Consider the following 22,480-nt stretch of genomic DNA (forward strand, 5'->3'; position numbering starts at 1 on the left):
TCTACTCTCCGTGTGTGTCACCGCCCTCACCGGCCTCCACCAACACAATGGTGATGATTAGTAAAAATTATATCATAAAAACCATACGCTGAAAATTGGGTCTACCCATGAATGTAGTAAAAGTGCTTAAAGGGCAAAACAATTACTTTCCACCACAGCAAAAATCAAAATCAGCCTTCTTCTTTAACGTATTGTATCAAAGCGTGACTCTTCAGCTGCAAATTAGATAAACAAAGTCCTACTCCATATATCGCCTGCCGTTTACATCAGGGCACACAGATTCAGTATTTTCACACCCACTGAGACATTAAAATGACAGTTTATTCAATGTTCAGACTGAGAACCAATTTCCAGCAAATACCCCTCCAGTAACTTACATTTTAAATTCGTCACCAATATGTACAACACACCGTAATACACATTCTGATCGTCGAAGGGAAACTTCACCATAAAACAATTTTCTCTATCGAGACACAAAAAAGAAAAGTCGGACAAAACATTGAGCCTTGTGCTTAACTCCCCACACAGGAATTGGTGGGTTAGGCACTGAGGTTACACCCAAACAACGTGATTCAGTGTTACAGTAAGGAAAGATCAGAATTGCACAGCTTTATATATATATATATATATATATATATATATATATTTAATATATATATATATATACATATACACACACAAGTAAAAATGTAAATACCCAACAAGTAGGCAGAAAGCAGCGAGAAAATAGGAATTATCTGTGTCTATTCAGTAACAGGTGACATTTTGTCTGCAGTATAATTACTATGGATAATATACAGGTAAATGTGTTCTTTCTGCTCGTTAATACACTTCACTAAGTACTGCAAATACACCTACATTCTATACTATATGTCAGTAACTTTACATCGTCAAACCTGCACCCAGTCTTTCATGTTAACCGCAGCAAGGCTGCACACTACGACAGAAAACATAATGGTATTCTTCACAACGCAACATGAACTAAAATGTGCCATCCCAGTTAAACCACATCTTCAATTGCCCTCTGAGGAGCTCTTCGTCACACTTCATCTAAATCCGTACACCTGATTAAAACAGTAGAAAGAAAAACCTTCATCCCAGTCACCTTCATTAATCATCATCCGATACAGTATTGTACACATGAAAAAACACAAGATTTAGAGCGGAATTAAAACAGTGTTCATTGGTAGTGTAAGATAGATGCATCTCATTTCACAGATCATCCAGTGGTGTAATATAAAGTTGACTGTACGTATTAAACTTGTTTATAAGGCAGAACGACATGACCCATAATGCTCTACATCCTGCTGCCATGACACAAATATGTATTCATAAATTAAGTGTAACCATCATTCCATGACAGTGAAACATTCTCATGTCAAGTGTGCTTTTTAGATCATCCCGGCTCCTCCCAGTGTTTACTTATGAGACCCCAGTATGTTAGAGAGTAAAACCCTCATACTTCCCGCCAGCGTACTTAACAGTGAAGGGATTTAAATAAATGTACTTTAACTCCAGCCCTGTTCAGTGGTGCGCCGTACATCTTTAGTCGACCATGTTAAATGTATTCCAGTTGGTTATATTGTGACGAAGGGTTGCAAATTTATTTTCATCATACCCACGCTGCCTCCTCCTTTGCCTTGTTTGGTTCAACTTCAGTTTTCTGTCTCCTGCCTACATTTCCTAGAATATATTTATGACAGCAGGGATTTTGCTGCATACTGATGAGGGTGGTAAAGAGTTCAATAACAACAGAGACATATGCAAGCCATTACATGCTCGTATAAGACCTCTAGCTTGTCTTCTGTAAGTTTAAACACTAAGTGGAAAAAGCAGACACTTCACTATGTTCTTGTAGCGAGAACAATTTCCCTCAAAAGTGAAGTTTTTTTTTTTTCATAAATAGGTCAAACCCTGATCCCCTAACCACACGGAAGTAATGTTGAGCCATGGCTGTGTTGGTCAGAGAAGAGACTAGCCTGAGGCATGTGAGGAACAGTCTAATTTCCCTGGCTCCTGCCAAAGGCTCCCTGGGCAGCGGAGGTGGCAGCACCGGCTGCAGCAGTCTGGACTGTTTGGTTGGTCAGGACCCCGTGGGAGAACTCCTGCTGGGCCTTGGTGAAGCTGGCACCTGTGTTCCTGTACTTAGCGTGGACCTGGGGACATAAGAGAGGTTTTATTGTGATTGGAATAACCTTTTTTCTTTTTCTGCAAGGCGTTACCTCTTCACACTGCATCAGGACATTTTCATTTCCTCATCTTAAGTCAACCTTCAATCAAACTGAAGACAAACTGATTTAAATTGCACGGTATGCAGATTTAATGGAGTGATTATTATCCAAGCTGTCTGTATCTGTTTATTTTAAGTGCTGTTATGTAATCCTGTTTTTGTTAGTATGTGTTTTATAGAACCCCCTCAAATATGAGATGCAACATCTTAACGGGTTATCCTTAATTAATTCAAATTTGTGTATTAGTTAAGAGGATGTCTCAAAACTAAAGAAATGTCAGTGAAATTTGGAAGAAAGTTCAGGATTTTTTTTTCTAGAATTTCAGACTGAAACATGGCAATTAGGTCCTTTTGGTCTTTACATTTTCTTTTCCTCATTAACTATTGTACTTATTTGAATGAAAACTATGTGATGATTGTCTATTATTACTGTAAGTGTATTTCAATGGTATATTCAATTTGACTGGTTAATAATGAACTAGTAATAGTGAAGGGAAGTTTCCATTAGCGTACCATTTTCAGTAGAATCACAGCCAGGACAGAGTTCACGGTGAAGAATCCGGCCACAACCATCATAACCACAGCCACAGCCAAGTTTGTGCCAATCATGCTGATGGATGAGATCCATCCACTGTCGACAACAGAGACAACAAATGGCCATGTGTCATTTCACATTTTCTCGACAATGAGTACAATAATGAATATCCTGCCATTAAAAAAAAAATAGTATGAAAATTACTGAATTAAAGCCAAATGAGGGATGTACCTAACCTTCCCCAGTGACCAATGGAAAAGCATGAAGCTTGAAACAGTGAATGATGGAAAACAAAAAAAGCCCAATATATTACATGATATAGAAGAGAAACCCAAAGAGAAAAGTTCCACACACTTACAAAGAAGCGACCCAGACAAGTTAGGGCAGCTGGAATCTGTCAAAGAGATGCAAGAGAGGAGATACAGGGCAAGAACACACACACACACACACACAAAATCACAAAGGCGTGAATGAGGAAACACATGAACCCATGCATACCCACATTTACTATGAATCTACCCGAAGCACACTCATTCTCACTCATGAAATCAGAAACCTCTGGTTAGCAATGAGAAACTGTCATTGACGCCACGCTATCACTCTCGGACCAACACGCAGGTGATTATTGGGTTAACAAAAGGTTCCCACTGACCTGTTTCCCCAATTGGGGATCCCAACAGTCTGGATGATGTACACGGCCACTTGGAAGAAAAAGACAAAGAAGAAGAAAAAGAAGCTGAAGGAGCTGTCGGACCTAGAGAGGAAAATCAGAAACACAAGGAAATGTTATTCATGTTATTTAGTATTTAAGAGGTTTGTTAGCTGCCAGACTATAAAATAAAGAGGTTACGCTTAAAAGAAAAGACATTCAAGTGCACAAGTCACAAAAATGATGAAGAGAGCTTCTACAATTTGTAGCCTCCAATTAAAGACTTGTTTCAATACAACTAAATGATGATAATAAAAACAAACTTTAAATAAACTTTATTTTGACCAAGATATGTATTACAATATATATTTATTTCCAGTAATCATTCTTCACACAGAACAATGTTTTTCTTTTTTGTTCCCGTTTTTAATTTTGTTTTGTTTTTTGGAAGACATTAATGAACAACTTTTTTATTTTATTGCATTTGGGCTTTACGACTCTGCTATGACTTGCAGATATACCTCTATTCAGTTTTTTCAGAGCATATTCAATATTTGCATCATATATCACTGCCTGATATCATGTTGTGTATACGAAAATATGAATAAATAGATCACAAGTAAACTTAATTTTGCAGACATTACTCCAATTGTTCAAGGTATTTTAGGAGCCCAGTGAAGGAGTAAAGGCTGTTTCTGAGGATTCTTTTCTCACAAAAGTACAAGTCTTGCAGAAAACAGCTCTTTTCTGTGTTAAAAGAAAAATCTAATTAAAGCACTGTAAAGCTGGAAGCAAGAAAAAAAATCCGATAGTAGCATTTTCTAATATGTTTAATGGAGTACAGAGCGGCTCCAATATACTTCCTCTAACCCCTCTGGCTGAGTTGGAGGATGAGGGTGTTCATGAAGTTTTAGTAAAATAACAAATGAAACCCCCTGCTAACTCCTTCTACTCCATGTGTCTCTATTTCTCCTGCTCGTACAACAAAACAGTTCCATCCCGTGAGTCACAAATCAAAGAATACTTCATCTAAAGTACAAGACCAGCAAAACAGTGTACCTGAAGGCCTTGTAGACGGGCCTGTACCAGCAGACGAAGGCCACGGGGGTGAAGAGGATGAACCAGACGATGGACAGGCCGAAGTCAATGCCGTACTTGGAGTCTGCAGTGAAGTAAGCCAGGCAGGCCAGCACGTTGAGGAAGAGGGTGGCACTGTGGACTGGGGAGACACACGGGAAACCAATGAGCCATCAAAGACTCAAAGCCTCAGGACAAAGTCGGCTTTTGAATTGCTAAAGAATACAGTTGTGTGTACTTTTCTAGTGAACCATCTTTGGTGCCCTTTTAGAGGAATTAATAGGTGCGAGTGATGTTTTCAGTAAACCCTTAAAAAAAAGGATACTTCACCCACCAAAATGAACATTTGATTGTCAATTACTAATCCGGCGTTACCGTGAATTCTTGAAGAACACGTTGTTTTCCTCGCACGCCTCCACGGGGAATAGAGAATCAAAAAACTGAGATAAGTCTTGATGAATTGAAGTAAATGGGGGCGACGAAGAAGCGCGTGTGTGGGAAGTAGTGCGCATACGACTGGATAGATGAGTCTTGGATTATAATGCACGAGTTGTGTGAGTTTGTAAACAGATGTCCTGATTCAGTTCTAGTCCCATTAAACGTAGACCTAATTAAAAAAATGATTCATCGAGACTTTTCTCCATTTTCGGATTCTTCGTTCACGATATAAGACATATTCCACCAAATAAAATCCACGATATAAGCCACCAAAGAGCCACCACAGTATGTTTAGGATTCAGGTAATTGTGATATTAGATATCAACATTCTGTCAGAGTTGTCAGATGGCCGATTGATGAATCAATATCGTGCAGAAAACTATAAAAATTATAAATAAATCATGATGCCAGCCCTCCAATGGTGTGCTACAGACTTGTTTTTTTTTAAATGAGATGGTATGGTTGACATCTGATGGTTTGGTATGTTAACAAGTCTATGTTATGGGTCAATGACTGTCATGTATGAAGCAAATACTGCGTGCAGGGCTACGTACACATCCAGAGGTAGTACATTCTCTTGCAGATCCTGCGGTACTCCTCAGGGATGTCCTCCTCAAAGTCCTGATAGAAGCAGGGCTTCACAGGGGAGAACGAGGGAAGAGGTGGCCAGTTGTTCTCTTTAGCTGACACACACACACACAAAAGAAGGATTAACATTGTTTGTAGAGTGTGGTGTCAATTGGTATAGTTTGTGTACACAACACAAGTTTACATGCAGCTTCTAAAAACATCTGGTTACCACCACTGTTGAGAGCTCTGCCTGCGCTCCTCTTCTGGAGCTCCTGCTCCTTCCGCTCCAGCTCAGCTGCTTTCTTCTCCAGCTCCTCCTGCTGTTTGAGCAGGTTAGCCTGGCCGGCAGCTGCATTTGCCTGGTGGGTGATGGAAGAGCTGCACTCTCAACGCGGTGTGTAATACTGTCACTGCGTCACATTTACAGGCAACACTCCACACATAATGTGGAAGACACCAGCTCCCGAGGACCAAATGTTGTCAGATTTTCTGATCCGAAGTACTGAAGTAATGTGTTTGTATGATATGATGCAGTATACTACTAATATAGCCAGTAGTATAACAAAATATGTAAAAATGGGTTCACCTGAACTACAACATTGTAATGCACCGACATGTATTAAGAAGTGACAAAAACATAATGTTTTATAATAATAGAACACTTTAAAAGGAGCCAGTCTGCATAATGAGTGATATTACCTTTGATACTTTAAGTCCATTTTACTGATAATAACTCTGTACTTTTACTTGAGTAACATTTAGAATTCACGACTCTTATTTTGTGTATTTTAGAGTTCCGGTATTGTATTTCTACTTTTACTTAAGAAAAGGATCCGAGTACGTCTTCCACCACCGCATTTACATAATTTATTCATGTGAAAAAGAAACCTATATCAGCCTATGTCTTGTTATGTTTTTATACACTTTCAAATATTGATGTAAAAGCCTCAAATAATCAATTAACCCTTACTGGTCACGCTTCGTCCATTCACTCAAAACACCAGCGCATTATTGTCCTCATCTATTGTTTTGGATATTCAAAGTCACGGTCAACCACCAAACACAGATGCACTCTTGTTAGTTGATCTTAGCTGACGTAGAAAATGGCTGAAATGCGATTTCACACCAGCTGATTTAATGTCCTTTACTTGTGAACGTGTGCGTTTGTGACTCACCTGGGCGCTCTGCTCCACTGAGGTCTGCAGGATGGCGGGTTGAGAGGAGGCAGCAGAGATGGGGATGGTCTTGTCAGTGAGAGTTTCCTGTGAAACGAGTAAAGCAATATTGCATTTTAAATACCTACACAGAACAATACATCAAGTCGTTTTATTAAAAACAAGAGCAACAAACCATTTCAGTTGCAGAGAATGGGTTGAACTCCCCAGCATTTTCAGAGGCTCCGCTGGTGGCTTGTGCGATTGACGGATCCTGAGGAAAAAAGGAGAATTCCTTTGTGTTATGTATTCTTTTGTGAAGCCATGACCCTTCACTTATTTGGTGCCATGTGTGGGCGAAGCAGAGTCCCAAAGAGTCACAACCAGTACAGGAAGAGCACTCATTTGTCTCACAACACATCAGCTATTGATACAATTTAATGCTATTAAACTCTTGGCCCTCGTCCACATCTGTCTCAGGTAAAACACAATTTCTTAGTTTTTTTTGTGGGTTTAAGCAAAACGGTGTTTTTTTCTTAAAGTAAATAAGTCACAATGAGACAAGCTCACCTATTACCATTACTCCCTTGAGCTAATAGATCTGAAAACACCCGGATGTGATAATTAGAAAACACCTTATAAAAGATCCGATAAACCTACAACGTGCGCCATTAAATCCCATATTTCCCCTCGAGGATCTGGTTTACAAAATCTACCATTAATGTCGTGTTGAAGAGGAGTCACATTTGATGGCTGATATATCAGCAGGCACCTGTTCGCTTGTCTGCTCACCTGCGCAGGTGAGTGAACCTAATAGCCCACGTACAGCGTAAACACACTGTTTTACAGACGCATTTTAATAGAAATGCTCTGTACTTGGACTACAATGCATGATACTTTATAATAGTAACGTTTCTTAGCCAGGAAATGCTGAGGCCAAACCCAGCAACCAACCAAACAGGTTTGTGTTACAGCATTTCTCTTTCAGTCTTCACTATTCGCGAAAACAGCGTCTTCGAAACTTCGCACACAGAAGAGGACCAAACGACCTCACCTGGAAGGGATTAGTGTCCACTGGGTCCACGAAGGGGTTGCTGTCTAATCCCGACATTGTAGAGAAAAGTTTATTATTGTGTATAATAAACAACACGCTCCCTTCTCCCCGGCGGCTGCTGCTCCTGCTAATAGTGCTTCTTGTGACACGCTGGGCCTCTGCGCATGCGTCGCTCGAAAGGTGGCCCGCGTCACCAGGAGGCTGTCCCCGAAGCAGTTTCTGATCAATTCATAAGTAGTACCTTTATTTTTTTAATTAAATAATTGGTTTAAAGTCTAAATTCAGTGCACTCACGTCTGTCTAGCAATGTGATCCAGTCTGTTGTGGTAAACGTGCAAAAAGAGCTTTTAAAATGATTTAAACTGTTTGTTTAGGCTTTTAATTTACCTTTATGTGCTGTCGGAATTATGGGTGACGTAAACGATTAAACAAACTGGGTAGGAGGTAATTTTACATCAGACAATGAGAAGTTAATGTGATAGAATGCCCTTTTATAGGTTGTTTTATTTATGCGAATCAAATGTATTTATGTTGTGTTGTTTGTCACTTTCATGCCACGTAGCTGCTTACGTCATGTGGTTGACTTCTAGCCAGTGGTGAAAGAAGTACTCAGATATTTCACTAATGTAAAAATAGCAATACTACAGTGTAAAATATGTCACAAGTAAAAGTCTTGCATATACATAATAGCCTACTTTAAGTATCAAAAGTGAAAGGAATCAATTTACATCTCATTTCAGAATACATATTTCATTACTGTATTGGAATACATTGATGCAGCTTAACCTACAATAAGACATAATTCATCAGCTGATTTTATATTTTGTATAGATGCGCTAAACCAGCGAAACGAAAATATTTTATGAAAGTAAAAATTACAAAACCTGCCTCCATAATGTAGTTGAGAGGAATAAATAATGTACCATTAAATGGAAATACTGACAGTACAAGTATCTCAGAATTGTAAAAACAAGTAGATGAACTCAGTACATGAGCAAATGTATACTTTGATACATTACACCACTGCTTTCAGATGTGTATCTCTGTAAAGTACTTTGCACCTCTTGCTTGAAAAGTGCTCTGAAAACAACCTGAGTTTTTCTAATCAACATGCCGCTGATACATGATTAGATAGCAAACATGATAACACATAAGGCTGCATCCCGTTTAAGGCTATTTACATGTTTTTGATGACATGTTATCTTCATTAGCGCACTCAAGCGCAGAGCCTACATTTGGGTTGGTTTTGTTATAAGTCCTCACAAAAAAAACTCTTTTAAAGTAAATAACTAAATGCTGTATTCTTTCATTTGAATTACAGGTGCAGACTTTAAACAGATGTTTTACTGAACCTCCTCAGGCAAGTTATTACATCACGTTAACATTACATTTCCTGGTTGTACCCCTTTTAGCTGTTGCTGATGCCTCCTAACTGCTTTCATGGTTATTGCCGGACTCTTTGACTCTGTGATATCAAAAAGTGATGAAACAAATGGATTTTACGAAATTTGAATGAAAACAAAATTAAGAATTGTCTGCTCTCTTCAGGCTACATAAGAGGTTAGCTGTATCTCAGGAGCAGTTGCATGTGTTTATAATTGCAAAGCCAATTTCTGTTCATACCAGAGGAGGAAAATGGACCCCAAAGCATAGATTGTCATTTGGATGACAATGAGGACATGAGGATAAAAATGCACAAGACATGACCTCTGGGTTGAGTAATTCCTCCAAAGTCAAATGACTTTACAGGACAGAAGCAGCACCTAAAGGATGAATAAATATAGAAAAGGCCAGCAACACAGACGGCAAACTGTACATTACCTGTTCTTCCAAGAGGAAGTAGCCTGATTATTATTATTATTTCATTACCCTGAAGGAGGCAACACATTCCTAAAGCAACTCAAATTTCATATCGTGCCTAACTTTAGTGGATCGTAACATATGAAGTATAGAATTTATCTGCTGATGCACCGGTTCAAAATGACACCAAACCTTTCACTGGATGTCAGCTTTTGAGCCACAACATAAGGTCAAAATGTGCATGGCATGCAACATATTAGGTACGGTTTATTTTCAGCCTTCGCCGATTGCCAGAAATTGCCTTCTGCTTCTGAAGCAGTTGTTGACCACCTGCTGCCCCGACCGGCCGGCTAAGAAAAGTGAGGAGTCAGCAGTCAATGACGGTATAAAACAGTCAATAAGTCGTTTTTTCAAGAATTGTGAACCACCGCAACCACGAAAGATCCTTTAACATAAAGGTATAAATGAGCACAAAAAAGATCAGGCTGATGGGTCAAGTAGTACAGACAGACAGAAGCACATGCATGACCCAGCACATGATCTTCCTTCTCGCAGAGATGCAGTAAGATACTTAAAAACATCCAAAGTGTAAGTGTCGTTGAGGCAAAAAACAGTCAGAGGACAATCAGTGAGCCTGTATAACTATTACTGAACAGTGGCCTCTGACAGGGCCAATTATGGAATAATGGTAGATGCTAAAATGTAGTGCAACAGTACGACAATAATTATACAGCTAATTAAGTTCACAACAATAGTTATCTACCGGTAATACTGGACCAAGTAAGAATATTGCAGCGAAACCCCTGCGAGTACTGAATCAAGCAAATGAACTCTGCCTTTCATCTGTAAGAAATGTGTTTCTTCATTCAAAAGTTACATGGTCTCATTTAATCATTGAAAATTGCAGATTTCCATGTATGTGGAACACATCTGCACCCTTGCTAATTGTACTGAATGTATCATGTTTGTTTGTGGCATCACTGGTAATGGATTGGTATCCATGTAAAATTCACAGAAGACATTTTGACGCGTCGCAGTAGGAAAAGCGCGCGTAAATAAAACAAATGAACTGTGGCTGAAATCCATTTCACCGCTTCAGTTTCAGCGTCCTGGTATTTTTCATACTGAAGTCAAAATGTCTGCTGTGAACATTTTGAAATATGTCATCTGCAGTATTTTGACATTGTTCCAAAATACTGGAATATCGGAAAGATACACTTAAATGACAAAACCATAGACATTCTCAATAATAAAGACAAAAGACATACTGGTTTTATGTTCTTTCTTGGTTGCTATTGGGCAAACACTTTACAGGAGACGGGAGGTGGGGATGGGTTTGGGAGTGGGGGGGTAACAATAGGTTTCAAGAATAGAATGGCATTTGTCCACTATACTGTACATATGAACTGTAGTGTACAATTACAATTGTAGTATGGCTGTTAAGCAGAGAATGCAGGGATTTTATACACATCCAACATTTTTACAGAGCTGGGATCCCCTTTGGCTGGAATAAACACCAGCTGACTTGGTCCCTTTGATGGCGTTATTTCCCCTGTAAGGGGGGAAAAAAGCAGCACAAACTTACAACACATGAAGTGTTTTTTCTCTTTCTCACACATACACACAGTCAAGCTGCATAAGCGCTCGGCATATGCGCACACACACACAAACAAACATAAATCATCCACCGCCCAAATCCGTACATCTCTGTCCAAGATACTCAAGAAAAAAAGAAAGAATAAAAAAAGATAAATATTTGACTTCAACTACCCTACCCAGCAGAGGCTGGTGTTCCGGCTTTGTACAGTATTTATACCTGTATATTATATGCTATAAAGAATTTCTGTGCCATTAAAATTTATTAAATAAGGGAAAATAAATTTGTAGTAACAGATCAACCACTGCTTACACTGATTGTTATGAACTGTAAACTCATAAAGCCGCTAATAATTGTGAGCTTTACGTTCACTGTAACATCCGTGACGCCTGATGTTACCGGGTTTCTTCTCATTTATTGAAAGTATACTGCTTCAGCTTTCCAGCTCCGTAACGTTCCCTAATGCTTAGTGGTCTTCGGCATATTCCAACATTCCCTTTTCTCTGTCCTCCTGCTCAGTGTGTCTCCTCTTAGCTGCAGAGGCACTTTGAGAGCATGGGTGGCAGTTTAGTCTGCCGAAGAGGAGCCTTTCCACTGATCTCCCCCCTCTGGAGGTGGAAACACTGTACACGGCACTTGGGGACACTTTTTTGCAGACTTCAAGAAAGGCTAAGGAAGAGTGCTTTGAGGAGCGGAGATCGGTCATTAAGTTACTTCCCATTGAGAATGTATACGCCTGCCAGGGAGTTGGATAGGGAGTGCTTTGGTGCCCCAGTGTCCTTTATACCATGAATTCATTACTGCCATACAATACCAGCTGCTGCGGTATGTCTGGAGGGTCCCTGCCTCCTCTGGAGTGCCTCAGGGTTGAGTGCTTGGGCCCTTTAAGTTTCTGTTTGCCCGTTTCTGGATTGAAGGTGCCTCTGCTTGTAAACTGGGGCCTTTCGTCAGACGCTCCTTCCTGATCTGCTGTAGGGCTACTGTCTATGCTGTCGGATCGGGAGGCTTGAGATACATTCAGAGCCTGGGCCTGGGCCGGACCCGAGCATACGGTGGAAGACTTGGAGTGGAAACGTAAATGCCGGGTGCTGGCAGAAGAGGAAGAGGACGATGGGTGGAAGTGTGATGAGGAAGAGTAGGAGGAAACACTGGAGCAAGAGTCCACAGAGTCCAGGGAGTCAGGCTGCCGGCGGAGAGCACGGCGTCGGGGGCTTGTCATGTCAGACCTCCGAGGCCAGGGGGAAGTCAATACTGGACCTCTCTCTGCAATGAAAGGCAAAGACACGGTTAGTTTTGATCTTTTCTCTCCAATTATATGTAAAAAAACTAACTGAAAGGTAAGTTATGATTTCCTGCATAGTGACACACCAGAGAAGTCAGAAATGGTTCCCTCAGAGTCCACATTGAGGTTTTCAGAGCTGTCGGCTGTACCAATAGAAGCCTCCGACTCAAGGGTCTCATCATCCGATGCTCGTGGCTCCAGAGTCAATATCTCAAAAGTCAACTCCTCTCTGCAGAGGCAAACAAATGAGCTGAACACACATGTTGAGACACAGCTAACAGTAACAACAAATGCAAATTGGAAATGTTATTTTTGTAAATTCAGTTCTTCAAAACAGTTATTGTCCCGTTACACTTTTTTAATAATCTGGAGTTATTTACATATCAAGAACATTGTAAGTGCAGTGACGGTGTTTACTTCTCTTTCTGCAGGCTTTCAATTTGCTCCGTCAGAACTTTCTCTTCCTGCTGCATGGCCGCCCGCTGACGCTCTGAAATTTTGGAAAACGAGTCCTCTCCTTCTTCACTGCCAGTGTTTTCCATCATGGGTTCAGCCACAGATGGGAGCCGCGGACTAACCGGAGGCGAGGGCGTGTGGCAGCTCAGTCGCTGCACATGGCCTTTTCCCTGAGAAACAAGTCAGAGGCAGATGTTGTCTTCACACCATGTGAATACTACATTTATGCTCAATAAAAAAAAAGCAGCTGACCAGCACTTAAATAAACGACCGGCGTTTAAAAACAGCACAGCAGCACTGAATAACTGATCAAACACGAAACATAGATACAACACAACGATAAACAAACGTTTACCTTTTTAGCTGCATTTGTCTGCTTAAAGCAAAAGTGAGGAGGAATCAGTAATGACAAGTTCATAAGTGGGTTTTAATGTGCAGCATCAAGGTCAGTCGGTTCTAGCAACTGATCTGCTGCCTTTCTAGCCGAGTGGCAGATGATGTGCACATCTCAGTTCTTAGAAATGAAGCTAATAGTAGTAACAATATCACTGTTGTGTGATAAAGATCAGGGGTCGACTGATTACGGTGTGTCAATGGCCGATACCGATATGGGCGGCCGATATATAATGCTTATATCATGTTTTTTCTGTAAAAATTTTTTTTTTGCATCTGATAAAATACAATTTATAAATCGAACAAAATTGCAGAACTTAAATGAACATTTAACATAGTTATCGTCTGCATTGTCTCTGTTTGCTTAATGTAGATCTACACTCTGTTTGCAATGCACTTATTTTAAATAAAAATCAACTCAAGGTTGACCTGAAGGTCTTCAGGTTGTTGTTTTTGTTGTTGTTTTTCTGAGAAAGAACTAAAATGTGTAAACTTTCATTGTGAAAATTTAAATAAACAACCTTTGGTGTTTTTAGCCTACTTTGTTCCACATCAGCTACACTCAGAAGGCTGCCTGCAGATATTTTCTGTGAATCGGCCTTGAGAGCGCAGGCGTCGCCCGATGCCGCTTGTCTCAAAATGGCAATAACCGGCCCGATTCATCAGGCGACCAATTAATCTGTCTGTCGTCATAATAGGTATGATATTTGCTCATGAAAAGTATGAGACTCCACCAAGGCTTAATGAGAACTTAACTCTGTCCACAATTTATCCAGAGAAAGTAATGACAACAATTTAATTCATTTTCTAATTTTATATTTCTTGAGAAAAACAGCTTACAAAGGCGGAAATCAGGGAAGGAGTTTTCAGGGTGGCTCAGTCAGGAGGATTAAACGGTGCAAACAGCTGATTCTTCTGATAACAGCATATTTGTCATATCATTTACTTACCATCGACCGTCGAATGACGGTCAGTCTGCACTTGGCCTTATTCTCTGCAAATTCCAGGCTGCTGATGTCCTTTCGTCGAACTTTGTACTTATTCATCTGTTCACAAATGATAAGTTCTACACACCTAAGGAGTGGAAAAACACACTTCAGTGGGACTGGAAATACTTAACAATGTCACAGCAAAACGATAAGTTCATATTTAGTTAATCAAAAGGCAAACCCTTTTCTACCAAATCTGATTCATACAGTGGCTCTCAAACAGAAAACAAATAAATAATTGGTTTTGTCAACCACTATTGAGGAAATCTGCAGTGAAAATAAACCAAGTAAACAATCATTTTATTGAAACAATAACATGGTGTAAGTTATGATTGATTTTTTTTTAAATTTAAGTTAAGTATTGGATTCTATGTCTGTCTGTCCATCTAGTTGAGCTTTTAGAAAAGAATGACAGTGAACCTGACAATATGTTCTGCTGACTTTGGTTTTGACTGATCTTGGAAGCCTTGCATACGGTTTTGTCAATTGCTCCCACATGAAAGATTAATTTAGGATCCACTCCCGCTCCAAACCTTGTGAACCACTGCCTTAGGTAAAGGCAGAGAATTAATTAGATATACATGAAGTGTGTTCTTACGCAGTCGTCTTGCCGATGTCCTGGACACTCTGCAGTGGATCAATGGTGTCTGGACAGCGCAGGATACAGGGAGCAAAAACTATAGCCAAGGCGTTGGCTGACATACGGTTTGTCTCCTCTTGTAAGGCGATCCTGGAAAGCATTAATCTAGTGTTAGAATAGTCTACCAGGGAGGAAATAAATCCGGCTCTAAGGATTACCATAAAAACTGATGTTTACCTGACAAGATGAAATATGAGGCGTTCAAGGGCGCTTAGGTGAGTTCTGCTTAGCTGGTCAACAACTGAATACACCGCTCTGATCGTTTCCTTTTTATCCTGCAAAGCTGGGGAGGTATTTCAACAAGACAAATCACCCTTTACCGTTACAGCAAACAAATGCTGCTGTTCACAATAACAAATTGCGATTGTGGACACAATCTCCAATGTGATGCATTAGAAAACCCAATGGAGTTGGATACCTAATACTGATCACTTACCCATGGTACGTATGAACTCCTCATACAGCTCGAATGTCATCAGAGGATTAGGCAGGTCTCTCAGCCACTGCTTGAAAGCACTAGCGATAACGTGGATGTTGTAGTCGTCCAGATTCATGCTGTCAACATCTGTGTGGTCACAAGGAGAGTGGAGACCATAGAAATAAATGTCTGGGGTCATTTGACCTTCACAAGAGAAAATGGTGATTGTTGTTATGGTGAGAACACATGTCAGTGGAGACCTAAAGTTTTGTGGCAGTTTGCTGCGAAGAAAGCGGACGCAGGCCACCAGCCCACTGTTCAGCTAATTTTATTTAAACAATGTAGTATTACAGCACGGTGGAATTAGCACACTAGCTAGCTAACCAGCCAGCTGCTAGCTAGCTAGCTAGCTAACCAGCCAGCTGCTAGCTAGCTAACCTGCCAGCTGCTAGCTAGCTAACCTGCCAGCTGCTAGCTAGCAGGCTAGCTAGCTAACCAGCCAGCTGCTAGCTAGCTAACCTGCCAGCTGCTAGCTAGCTAACCAGCCAGCTGCTAGCTAGCTAACCAGCCAGCTGCTAGCTAGCTAACCAGCCAGCTGCTAGCTAGCTAACCAGCCAGCTGCTAGCTAACTAGCTAACCAGCCAGCTGCTAGCTAACTAGCTAACCAGCCAGCTGTTTGCTAGCTAACTAGCTAACCAGCCAGCTGTTTGCTAGCTAACTAGCTAACAAGTTATCTAGCAAACTGTTTTTTTATTCCAACATACTTTAATGCTACACTGGTTACAGTAAATGAGCTGACCAAAGTTATCACTCATCTGGTGATAGCAATTTGCTTACCTACGCTGTGACAAGAGCGTGTGGATGAAGCGTGAAGTTGTTAAATTTACTGCTTGGTTTAGTCCTTACTGCAAAACCTCACCTCAGTGATTCTGTGACTCGCTTTAAGTCAGTGTAGTTTATATTGAAGTTAGCCCGCTACAACAAACATAAAAATGGCCGCCGCTCTGACCTTCATGCTAAGATGATTTGAATGGGAATGTCCATTCTGCTACTGATATATAGCTATGGTGCAGACAAACCAACACTTAGCAATCATATTTAATCACATTTAATCCTTCCCCACACATGTTTCTCAGCTTTAAAGGCGACTACAATCATTCACCTGTGTCGAGTCCCTGCTTAAGTTCCTTAATTTTGTTGGTGGAGCCAGGTTTTCTGTATATTCCTTCAGTGTAGAGCCCATGCATCTCAATGTAGTTAATGAGCTTCTCCACTACCAGGGGCACGGCCCTCTCGTCATTAGTCAGACGAGAAACCTCCACTCCGAACTGTCTGGAGGAAAGCTCTGGATCAAACTATTACGAGACAAAAATAATACACTCTGTTAAGCACAGAAACATGCACACACTTGAACAAAGAAACAAAGACTAATATTTAAAAATGCTGATAAGAATTGCGCACGTATCAAAAAAAAGTTATGTCTTTTAAGAACTATCACTGCCAGTGTATTAGATGGCACTACTAACACTACCTACTGGAAAGAAACCCACAGAAAAAACAATTAGTGTCTTGGGACATTGTTGGCGGACGCACAGTATGGCCGACTCACCTTCTTGCTGCATTTGGTGGTCGTCTTCTGGCAGCACTTTCTGTGGCAGGCGTACCGGCACACTGGATGAACACAACCAGAGAAATCAAACGGGTCATTTCCTCTATCCACAGACAGGCAGCGCCACCTCATTATTCAGCAAAAGTTGGTAGAAAAGAAAAAAAGAAATCACGATATATATTATCGCTTGAGAGACCAAGGCAGTATTGGCTGGAGTGAGGAAAACATCCTGTGGGAATATCTCTGCAGAGACGGCGCCCCAGACCCCATGAGTCCAGTTGAAAACAATCTGATTAAGGCTGAGGAGGGAGAGAGGGTGGGGCTCGCTCTGTGAAGCCAGACCGAAACAGCCCGCACACAGACATGGTGTGTTTGTACAAGTTCAGTGAATGTCTTAGTGGAGGAGAGGGTGTTTGTGTCTATTTGTGGTCACATGGATTTGGCACGAGAAGTTGTTTCTTTCAAAACACATTGCCTGATAGCAAATGTATTTAATATTCTGATGTTGGCTGTATGACTGAATGAGAGTGTGTGAGTGTGTGAGTGTGTGAGTGAGTGAGTGAGTGAGTGAGTGAGTGTGTGAGTGTGTGAGTGAGTGAGTGAGTGGCACGGTTCCAGCACTCACAGACTGTTGAGGACACAGGGCTTCTTTCCAACCTTTAAAATTGGTTGGCATAAGCTTTTGGTTGTCAAAACTCAAAGCCGGAATACTTCGCCTCCCAAGACTTCACAAATGTTGTTTTTTGTTCAGGTTCATCTGGTTCTTCGTCAGTTGAATCAATTTTTCACATCGATTTGTGACGTTGACGGGTCAGTCCAACTTTTCACCCCGCAGTTGAACAACTTACTTTGCTTCAATTTGTCGCAAAAACAGATTCCTGTGCGCACTAGAGTCATGCACCAACGCACGTGCAGCATTTTCTGGTTTCGGTTCTGACTGTAACAGCAATATTTACATGTCATCAACGAAACAAATGGGGAACGGTTCACGTTTTGCTGTCTGTCTTTTATATGTTAAATACGTTTTTTGCAACTGATGGCAACCACAGGTCGAGAATATGTTTCTGGTTTCTCAGAATGTTTGCCAATTACAACCTGGCAACCTGAGTCGGACCGGCAAGACTCCCGAATGGCTGATTCATTCCATGCTGAACTGACCGGTGTTCATAGAGTTTTTATCAATCAGTTTCTGATGTCAGCGGTATAGTTTTACTCATGTTCATGTCAAGTTGAGAAATGGTAGTGACATTTTTTCTGTTGAAACTACTGTTGTATCAACCCAAATATTAATCACAGGGGTTCTTCCTCTGTGTGTGAGATGTTGGTGCTTCTACAAACGCATAAATAAACACATATTGCAATCTCAACTTCACATATTTTAGGGTTTCAACTTACAATTATTTTTATCATCAATGAATCTGTTGATAATTAAATGAATAAACGTTGTCGGAAAATCGAAAAAAAGCAGTAAATTAGCTGGAACCAGCAAATATTGGGAATTTTCCTTGATAAATGACAATCACTTTATTCAAATTGTAGAGAAGGAATTTTCTGTCAATTGAATCAATAATTAATTATTTCAACACCTGAATATTTTACTCTTCAAAACTGCTTATCAAAAAAAGATAAATTTTCTCAGATCCACTGTATGAAATTCAGGGATTCTCAAGGTCTGCTCAATCTAAACTTGTGTGATGTTTTGCATGCATACTCACGTTTGCACACACAGGCACGGTCCATCATCCAGATGAGCGATGAGCAGTATTCACAGTATGTGGGGATGCTGTACTGGGTGGACTTGAAGATGTGGCCGTTATGTTCCTCCACCTGCAGAGAGCAGCAGAGCACGGGTTCAGGTTCATTTCAAGTTCACGTGCATATTTCCTTTGACATTTACATGTTTTTCTTTTTCTTGTTTTAATTGCCTTTTCTATTCTGGTGGCTGGTGTATTTATATCTTGTTATTCCAAACAGCAAAGCGGGTGTAAAAGACTGGCAGGTAAAGCAAAGTGTTGTCTTTCCTCTGTTCGTTCTGAATAATGATGAGGACGAAGAGAGACTTACAATGTCTGTGTCCTTTTTCCTCCGTTTTTTGCGTTCAGGTTTAGGGACCTGCTGTAGTAAAATAAAACACAAAACAGAACAACAGATATTTTGCATATATTTAGTTTTGTCACTGTATATAAATGCATTATTTGGGAATATCAACATAAAAATAAGGATAAAATCTCTAGAAACATACAATGCAGAAGGCTTCTCATACACCAGAGTACATGACATTTAAAGTTTGTAAATAGATACTTAAAACTTTTCTTACACATTCAACTTACTTTTTAGATGCACAACAATTAACACACGTGCAATTCTTTGAGCAGAACAGAATTCATTTAAAAGGAGCACAACAGTTTAGCCATCATCAAAAACCCTGTTTTCCATGAGGCTGCGAGTCTTCACCTTGCTGGGTGTGCTGTCCACAGGCTTGTACTCGGTCATGAACTCATCCAGGAAAACCTTAAAGGTGTTGACCCACACCGTGACAGGAGACTCTCTCCAGTCCCTCTGCTCCTGTCGCATGGTCTTCTCCAAGATGTCCTCAAACAGAGCGTAGAGGTCTTTGTAGCGGATACTCTTACCGTCATCCATCTGGGGAGGAAGATGACGAGGTCACAGGAAGAGCACAGTGTTAATCTACTTTGGAAATAATGTTCGAATCCTTTATCGGCTGACGTAAAAACTACTGTGATTTTATTACAATTTTGATTGTAATGCATTCTAAAAATTATATTACCACTATAGGAATTATGAAACACTATGGTCCTATATATTATAGGATCAGTGTAATTATACAGCGCTGTAAACAGTGCTGACAGCACTTACCGCAAGCGCTGTGGAGTAAGAGTTGAAGATGTTCAGGCGGAATTCCTTCAAAGCCTTTTTAAACACGACGTCCACCATGGTGTCCTTCTTACTGTCCTCAGTGTCCAAGTCGTTGATCTAAAACAGGAATGCCACAGTCATCGTTGTATGAATATGAACTTCCTGAAGCGTTGAGACATCAACAATAAAAACACATGCATTGTGTTCATCTGGAGTTACTCTCCTTGTGAGGACTCTGAGACGTTGAAGTGCACGTGTCGGCGATACAATCATCTTTACCCACATGTGTCGAGGGAATGAGAGAGAGAGCACGTTTGTCTGTACCTTCTTCATGAGGAAGTCGTTCATGCTCCTGTAGTCGTTGGCGCAGTTGAGGATCTGCAGCGCGTCGTTCTGCCACTGAGCAGGCTCCAGAGCCACGCTGCTGATCTTAACACTGCGCCGCCGCTTCCCCTTGGGAGACGGCTCCTTGTTCTCCTTCAAGTCTCTGAACACTCGATCCGAAATCAGGTCAGGACTGCAGGGGGGCGACATGTTCTCTTGACCTGCTGTGTGGAAGGGAACAAAGGATTTGTGCAGGTGAGTCAAATGAACTTCAGGTGCATTCAAAGACAGTAGTTTAGCACCCAAAGTCAAAGTCCTATTAATTTGCTTTTGGATAACACACCTTCTCCCAGCAATGGCCCAGTGTCCCCATAATCTCCATCCGGGGAATCAGCCCCGCAGATCAGCTTTTCTCTGGATGTCTTCTTATCCCCATACTTTGTCTTGCCCCAGAAACGCATCCTACGACCCCTGTTCAAACTTAAAACAAAATTGAGACATTCTTTGATTACTGATGGAAAATTGAGATTATTATTATTATTATTATTATTATTATTATTATTATTATAGGTCATATAGAGGCATCGTTATTAAATTAAGACTGTTTCATAACCAGTTAAAAGTTCCTCACAGTAACTTTAACAATTTATATTAAGGCCAAGACATAAAGAAACACTTTCAGGTAAAACTGTGTGGCAGCAATGCAGAGTTGAGGAACAAACCTTCCATCCTGAGAGTTCTTACGCATGGAGTCCTCTTTGATCAAATCTCCTGAAGACATGGTCTTCTGTATCTTCTTTTGCTCCTTAGAGCTGGCAGGCTGAAATAACACCAGGTTGGAGAAATGTTAAAAACACACCAAAAAGCCAGACAGCTTCTCTATTATGAATATACATTCAGCCCCTGAGTATATTATGATCCGAGGACAAGTTCGAGCCAGCAGAGGGCAGCATCACAAACCTGCAGCTGCACCAGCCACATTAACCCCACGTCTTTTAGGCATCAGTAAAAGTGAACATGCAGTTTATCGTAACAAAGCAATAACACAACAAATAACAGATGAAATATATGACACGTATTCCGAGGTAAAGAGCAGTTAAAAGACAGTAGGAGTGTGTTAGATGATGAAGACCATCAAGAGTGAATGATGACCTTTTTCAAGGATTCCCACGGTCTGACTCGTGACTAGTGCTAAGAGAGGAACTATAACCAAGTGACATGCAAACATTGTTAGTCAACGAGGAAGAGAAGAAGTCAGGGTTACAGCTGTAAGAGAAACAGAAGCCAATCGTGTTAGAGAAGCAACTAAGTCAAAGGGTTAGTGTTGAAAGGGAAAACATTTGAAATGCCTTCCCCTCTTATGGAAAGTTTAAGAAAGTTTGTTGAAGCTCAGTTTGAGTCAGTGGTGTAGATCTATGCTCTCTCTGGGGAGGGGGTTAGAAATGTCAAAGAGAAGCCACGCTTTAAGACCGCATAGAGGGCCGCTGATGGCTTGGATGGCGCCCGTTACCATGTCAGAGTCACTGAAACAGGCCTTTCTCAAGCCCGTCTCCGTGGAGCTCTGTTTGGCGAGCGGCAGACTGTAATGACGGGGGCTGCTGCTGTCGTCGTCATAGTCCTCGTCTGAATCGCCCCCAACTGAGAGGGTGGGGGCGCGGGTGAGGAAGTCGGAGCGGGTGCGTGCCATTCTAGCTTTCTTTTTTTGGCCCGCTCTGCCAACCTGGAGTTTCATCAGAAGTGATAACAGCATGTTTTAAAAAGGAGCCTTTAATAACCTGAAAAAGAGCTTCAGTGCATTTTGTTCTTCATGTTGGTCAACTGTGGCGTTCAAGGTGTAAGATTTGGGGCTGCCAAGATATATTAATTCATTCACAACACAAATAAGGCACTCCTGCGAACTTGCAAACACATGCTTTGTTCTAAAAAGGAAAAAGGAGAGTTTGCTTACATCCCGGGTTTTTGCCCCTTTAGAGGGCTTGACGACGGGCGACGGTGCTTCTCTGGGAACGGCTGCAGGCGTTTCTCTAGAAGCAGCTTCCCTGTCAAACCTGCTGGACAAAAAGAGGAACAAACGTAAATACATAATGTTGATCATTTTTTAATAACAAAGTAATGGCTCCAAATAGAGAATTCATCAAGTAAAAAAAAAACAAGAATGTCAATGAAAATGTCATTAATGCACCCTTTGAGAAGATGATTATGTGGTTAGCTAGAGCATCTTTTAAATTAGTATGATGGTATCATTTCTGGTTTTCAGAAAATTGAGCCGATCCCAATAAAAGTTGGTGCCGTCTATCTGTTACTTTCAACTCAGTGTCCCTGCATCAAATCCATAGTATGGGGCAGCGTCTGCTAGACTGAATTTAGTGAGAAGGTAGTAAGAAGTGT

At 40.9% G+C, this 22,480-nt stretch overlaps 2 protein-coding genes across 9 annotated transcripts in view; both read right to left on the reverse strand.

The window, feature by feature from the left end:
• Positions 1 to 300: 300 nt before the first annotated feature.
• On the reverse strand, positions 301 to 7,825 carry scamp2l (secretory carrier membrane protein 2, like). The gene is made up of 9 exons (XM_079293239.1): positions 7,708 to 7,825; positions 6,850 to 6,927; positions 6,675 to 6,761; positions 5,729 to 5,858; positions 5,484 to 5,612; positions 4,474 to 4,633; positions 3,418 to 3,519; positions 2,744 to 2,861; positions 301 to 2,156 (listed from the first exon to the last, which is right to left on the reverse strand). Exons 1-9 carry the CDS (start codon positions 7,762 to 7,764, stop codon positions 2,001 to 2,003), a joined length of 1,017 nt encoding a protein of 338 aa, XP_079149365.1. The 5' UTR covers positions 7,765 to 7,825; the 3' UTR covers positions 301 to 2,000.
• Positions 7,826 to 10,784: 2,959 nt separating this feature from the next.
• myo9aa (myosin IXAa) overlaps positions 10,785 to 22,480 on the reverse strand; it is a gene marked incomplete at its 3' end in the record, with an annotated part of 96,658 nt that continues 84,962 nt past the window's right edge. For 3 of the 8 annotated variants that reach the window (XM_079291093.1, XM_079291094.1, XM_079291090.1), the window contains 18 exons: positions 22,041 to 22,143; positions 21,603 to 21,812; positions 20,815 to 20,912; positions 20,436 to 20,572; positions 20,093 to 20,316; positions 19,769 to 19,885; positions 19,346 to 19,534; positions 18,956 to 19,006; positions 18,607 to 18,718; positions 16,892 to 16,953; positions 16,445 to 16,637; positions 15,301 to 15,429; positions 15,042 to 15,147; positions 14,823 to 14,954; positions 14,186 to 14,309; positions 12,804 to 13,012; positions 12,473 to 12,615; positions 10,785 to 12,367 (listed from right to left, as the gene is read on the reverse strand). In XM_079291093.1, the coding sequence (XP_079147219.1) occupies positions 11,886 to 12,367; positions 12,473 to 12,615; positions 12,804 to 13,012; positions 14,186 to 14,309; positions 14,823 to 14,954; positions 15,042 to 15,147; positions 15,301 to 15,429; positions 16,445 to 16,637; positions 16,892 to 16,953; positions 18,607 to 18,718; positions 18,956 to 19,006; positions 19,346 to 19,534; positions 19,769 to 19,885; positions 20,093 to 20,316; positions 20,436 to 20,572; positions 20,815 to 20,912; positions 21,603 to 21,812; positions 22,041 to 22,143 (2,821 nt within the window). The remainder of the gene's footprint in view (positions 12,368 to 12,472; positions 12,616 to 12,803; positions 13,013 to 14,185; positions 14,310 to 14,822; positions 14,955 to 15,041; positions 15,148 to 15,300; positions 15,430 to 16,444; positions 16,638 to 16,891; positions 16,954 to 18,606; positions 18,719 to 18,955; positions 19,007 to 19,345; positions 19,535 to 19,768; positions 19,886 to 20,092; positions 20,317 to 20,435; positions 20,573 to 20,814; positions 20,913 to 21,602; positions 21,813 to 22,040; positions 22,144 to 22,480) is intronic. The other 5 variants (XM_079291092.1, XM_079291091.1, XM_079291097.1 and 2 more) reach the window with 5 other exon arrangements.

The sequence above is a fragment of the Melanostigma gelatinosum genome, assembly GCF_949748355.1.
Source record: "Melanostigma gelatinosum genome assembly, chromosome: 2".
Lineage (NCBI taxonomy): Eukaryota > Metazoa > Chordata > Actinopteri > Perciformes > Zoarcidae > Melanostigma > Melanostigma gelatinosum.

What these genes read in the sequence shown, in the direction of transcription:
- scamp2l (XM_079293239.1), bottom strand. Translation starts at nt 7,764, where the DNA reads ATGTCGGGATTAGACAGCAACCCCTTCGTGGACCCAGTGGACACTAAT. An exon ending in CCCGTCTACAAGGCCTTCAG is followed by an intron (nt 3,520 to 4,473) that starts GTACACTGTTTT and finishes TTTCCTCTCTAG; the next exon opens with GTCCGACAGCTCCTTCAGCT. An exon ending in ATCCCCAATTGGGGAAACAG is followed by an intron (nt 2,862 to 3,417) that starts GTCAGTGGGAAC and finishes TGTTGTCGACAG; the next exon opens with TGGATGGATCTCATCCATCA.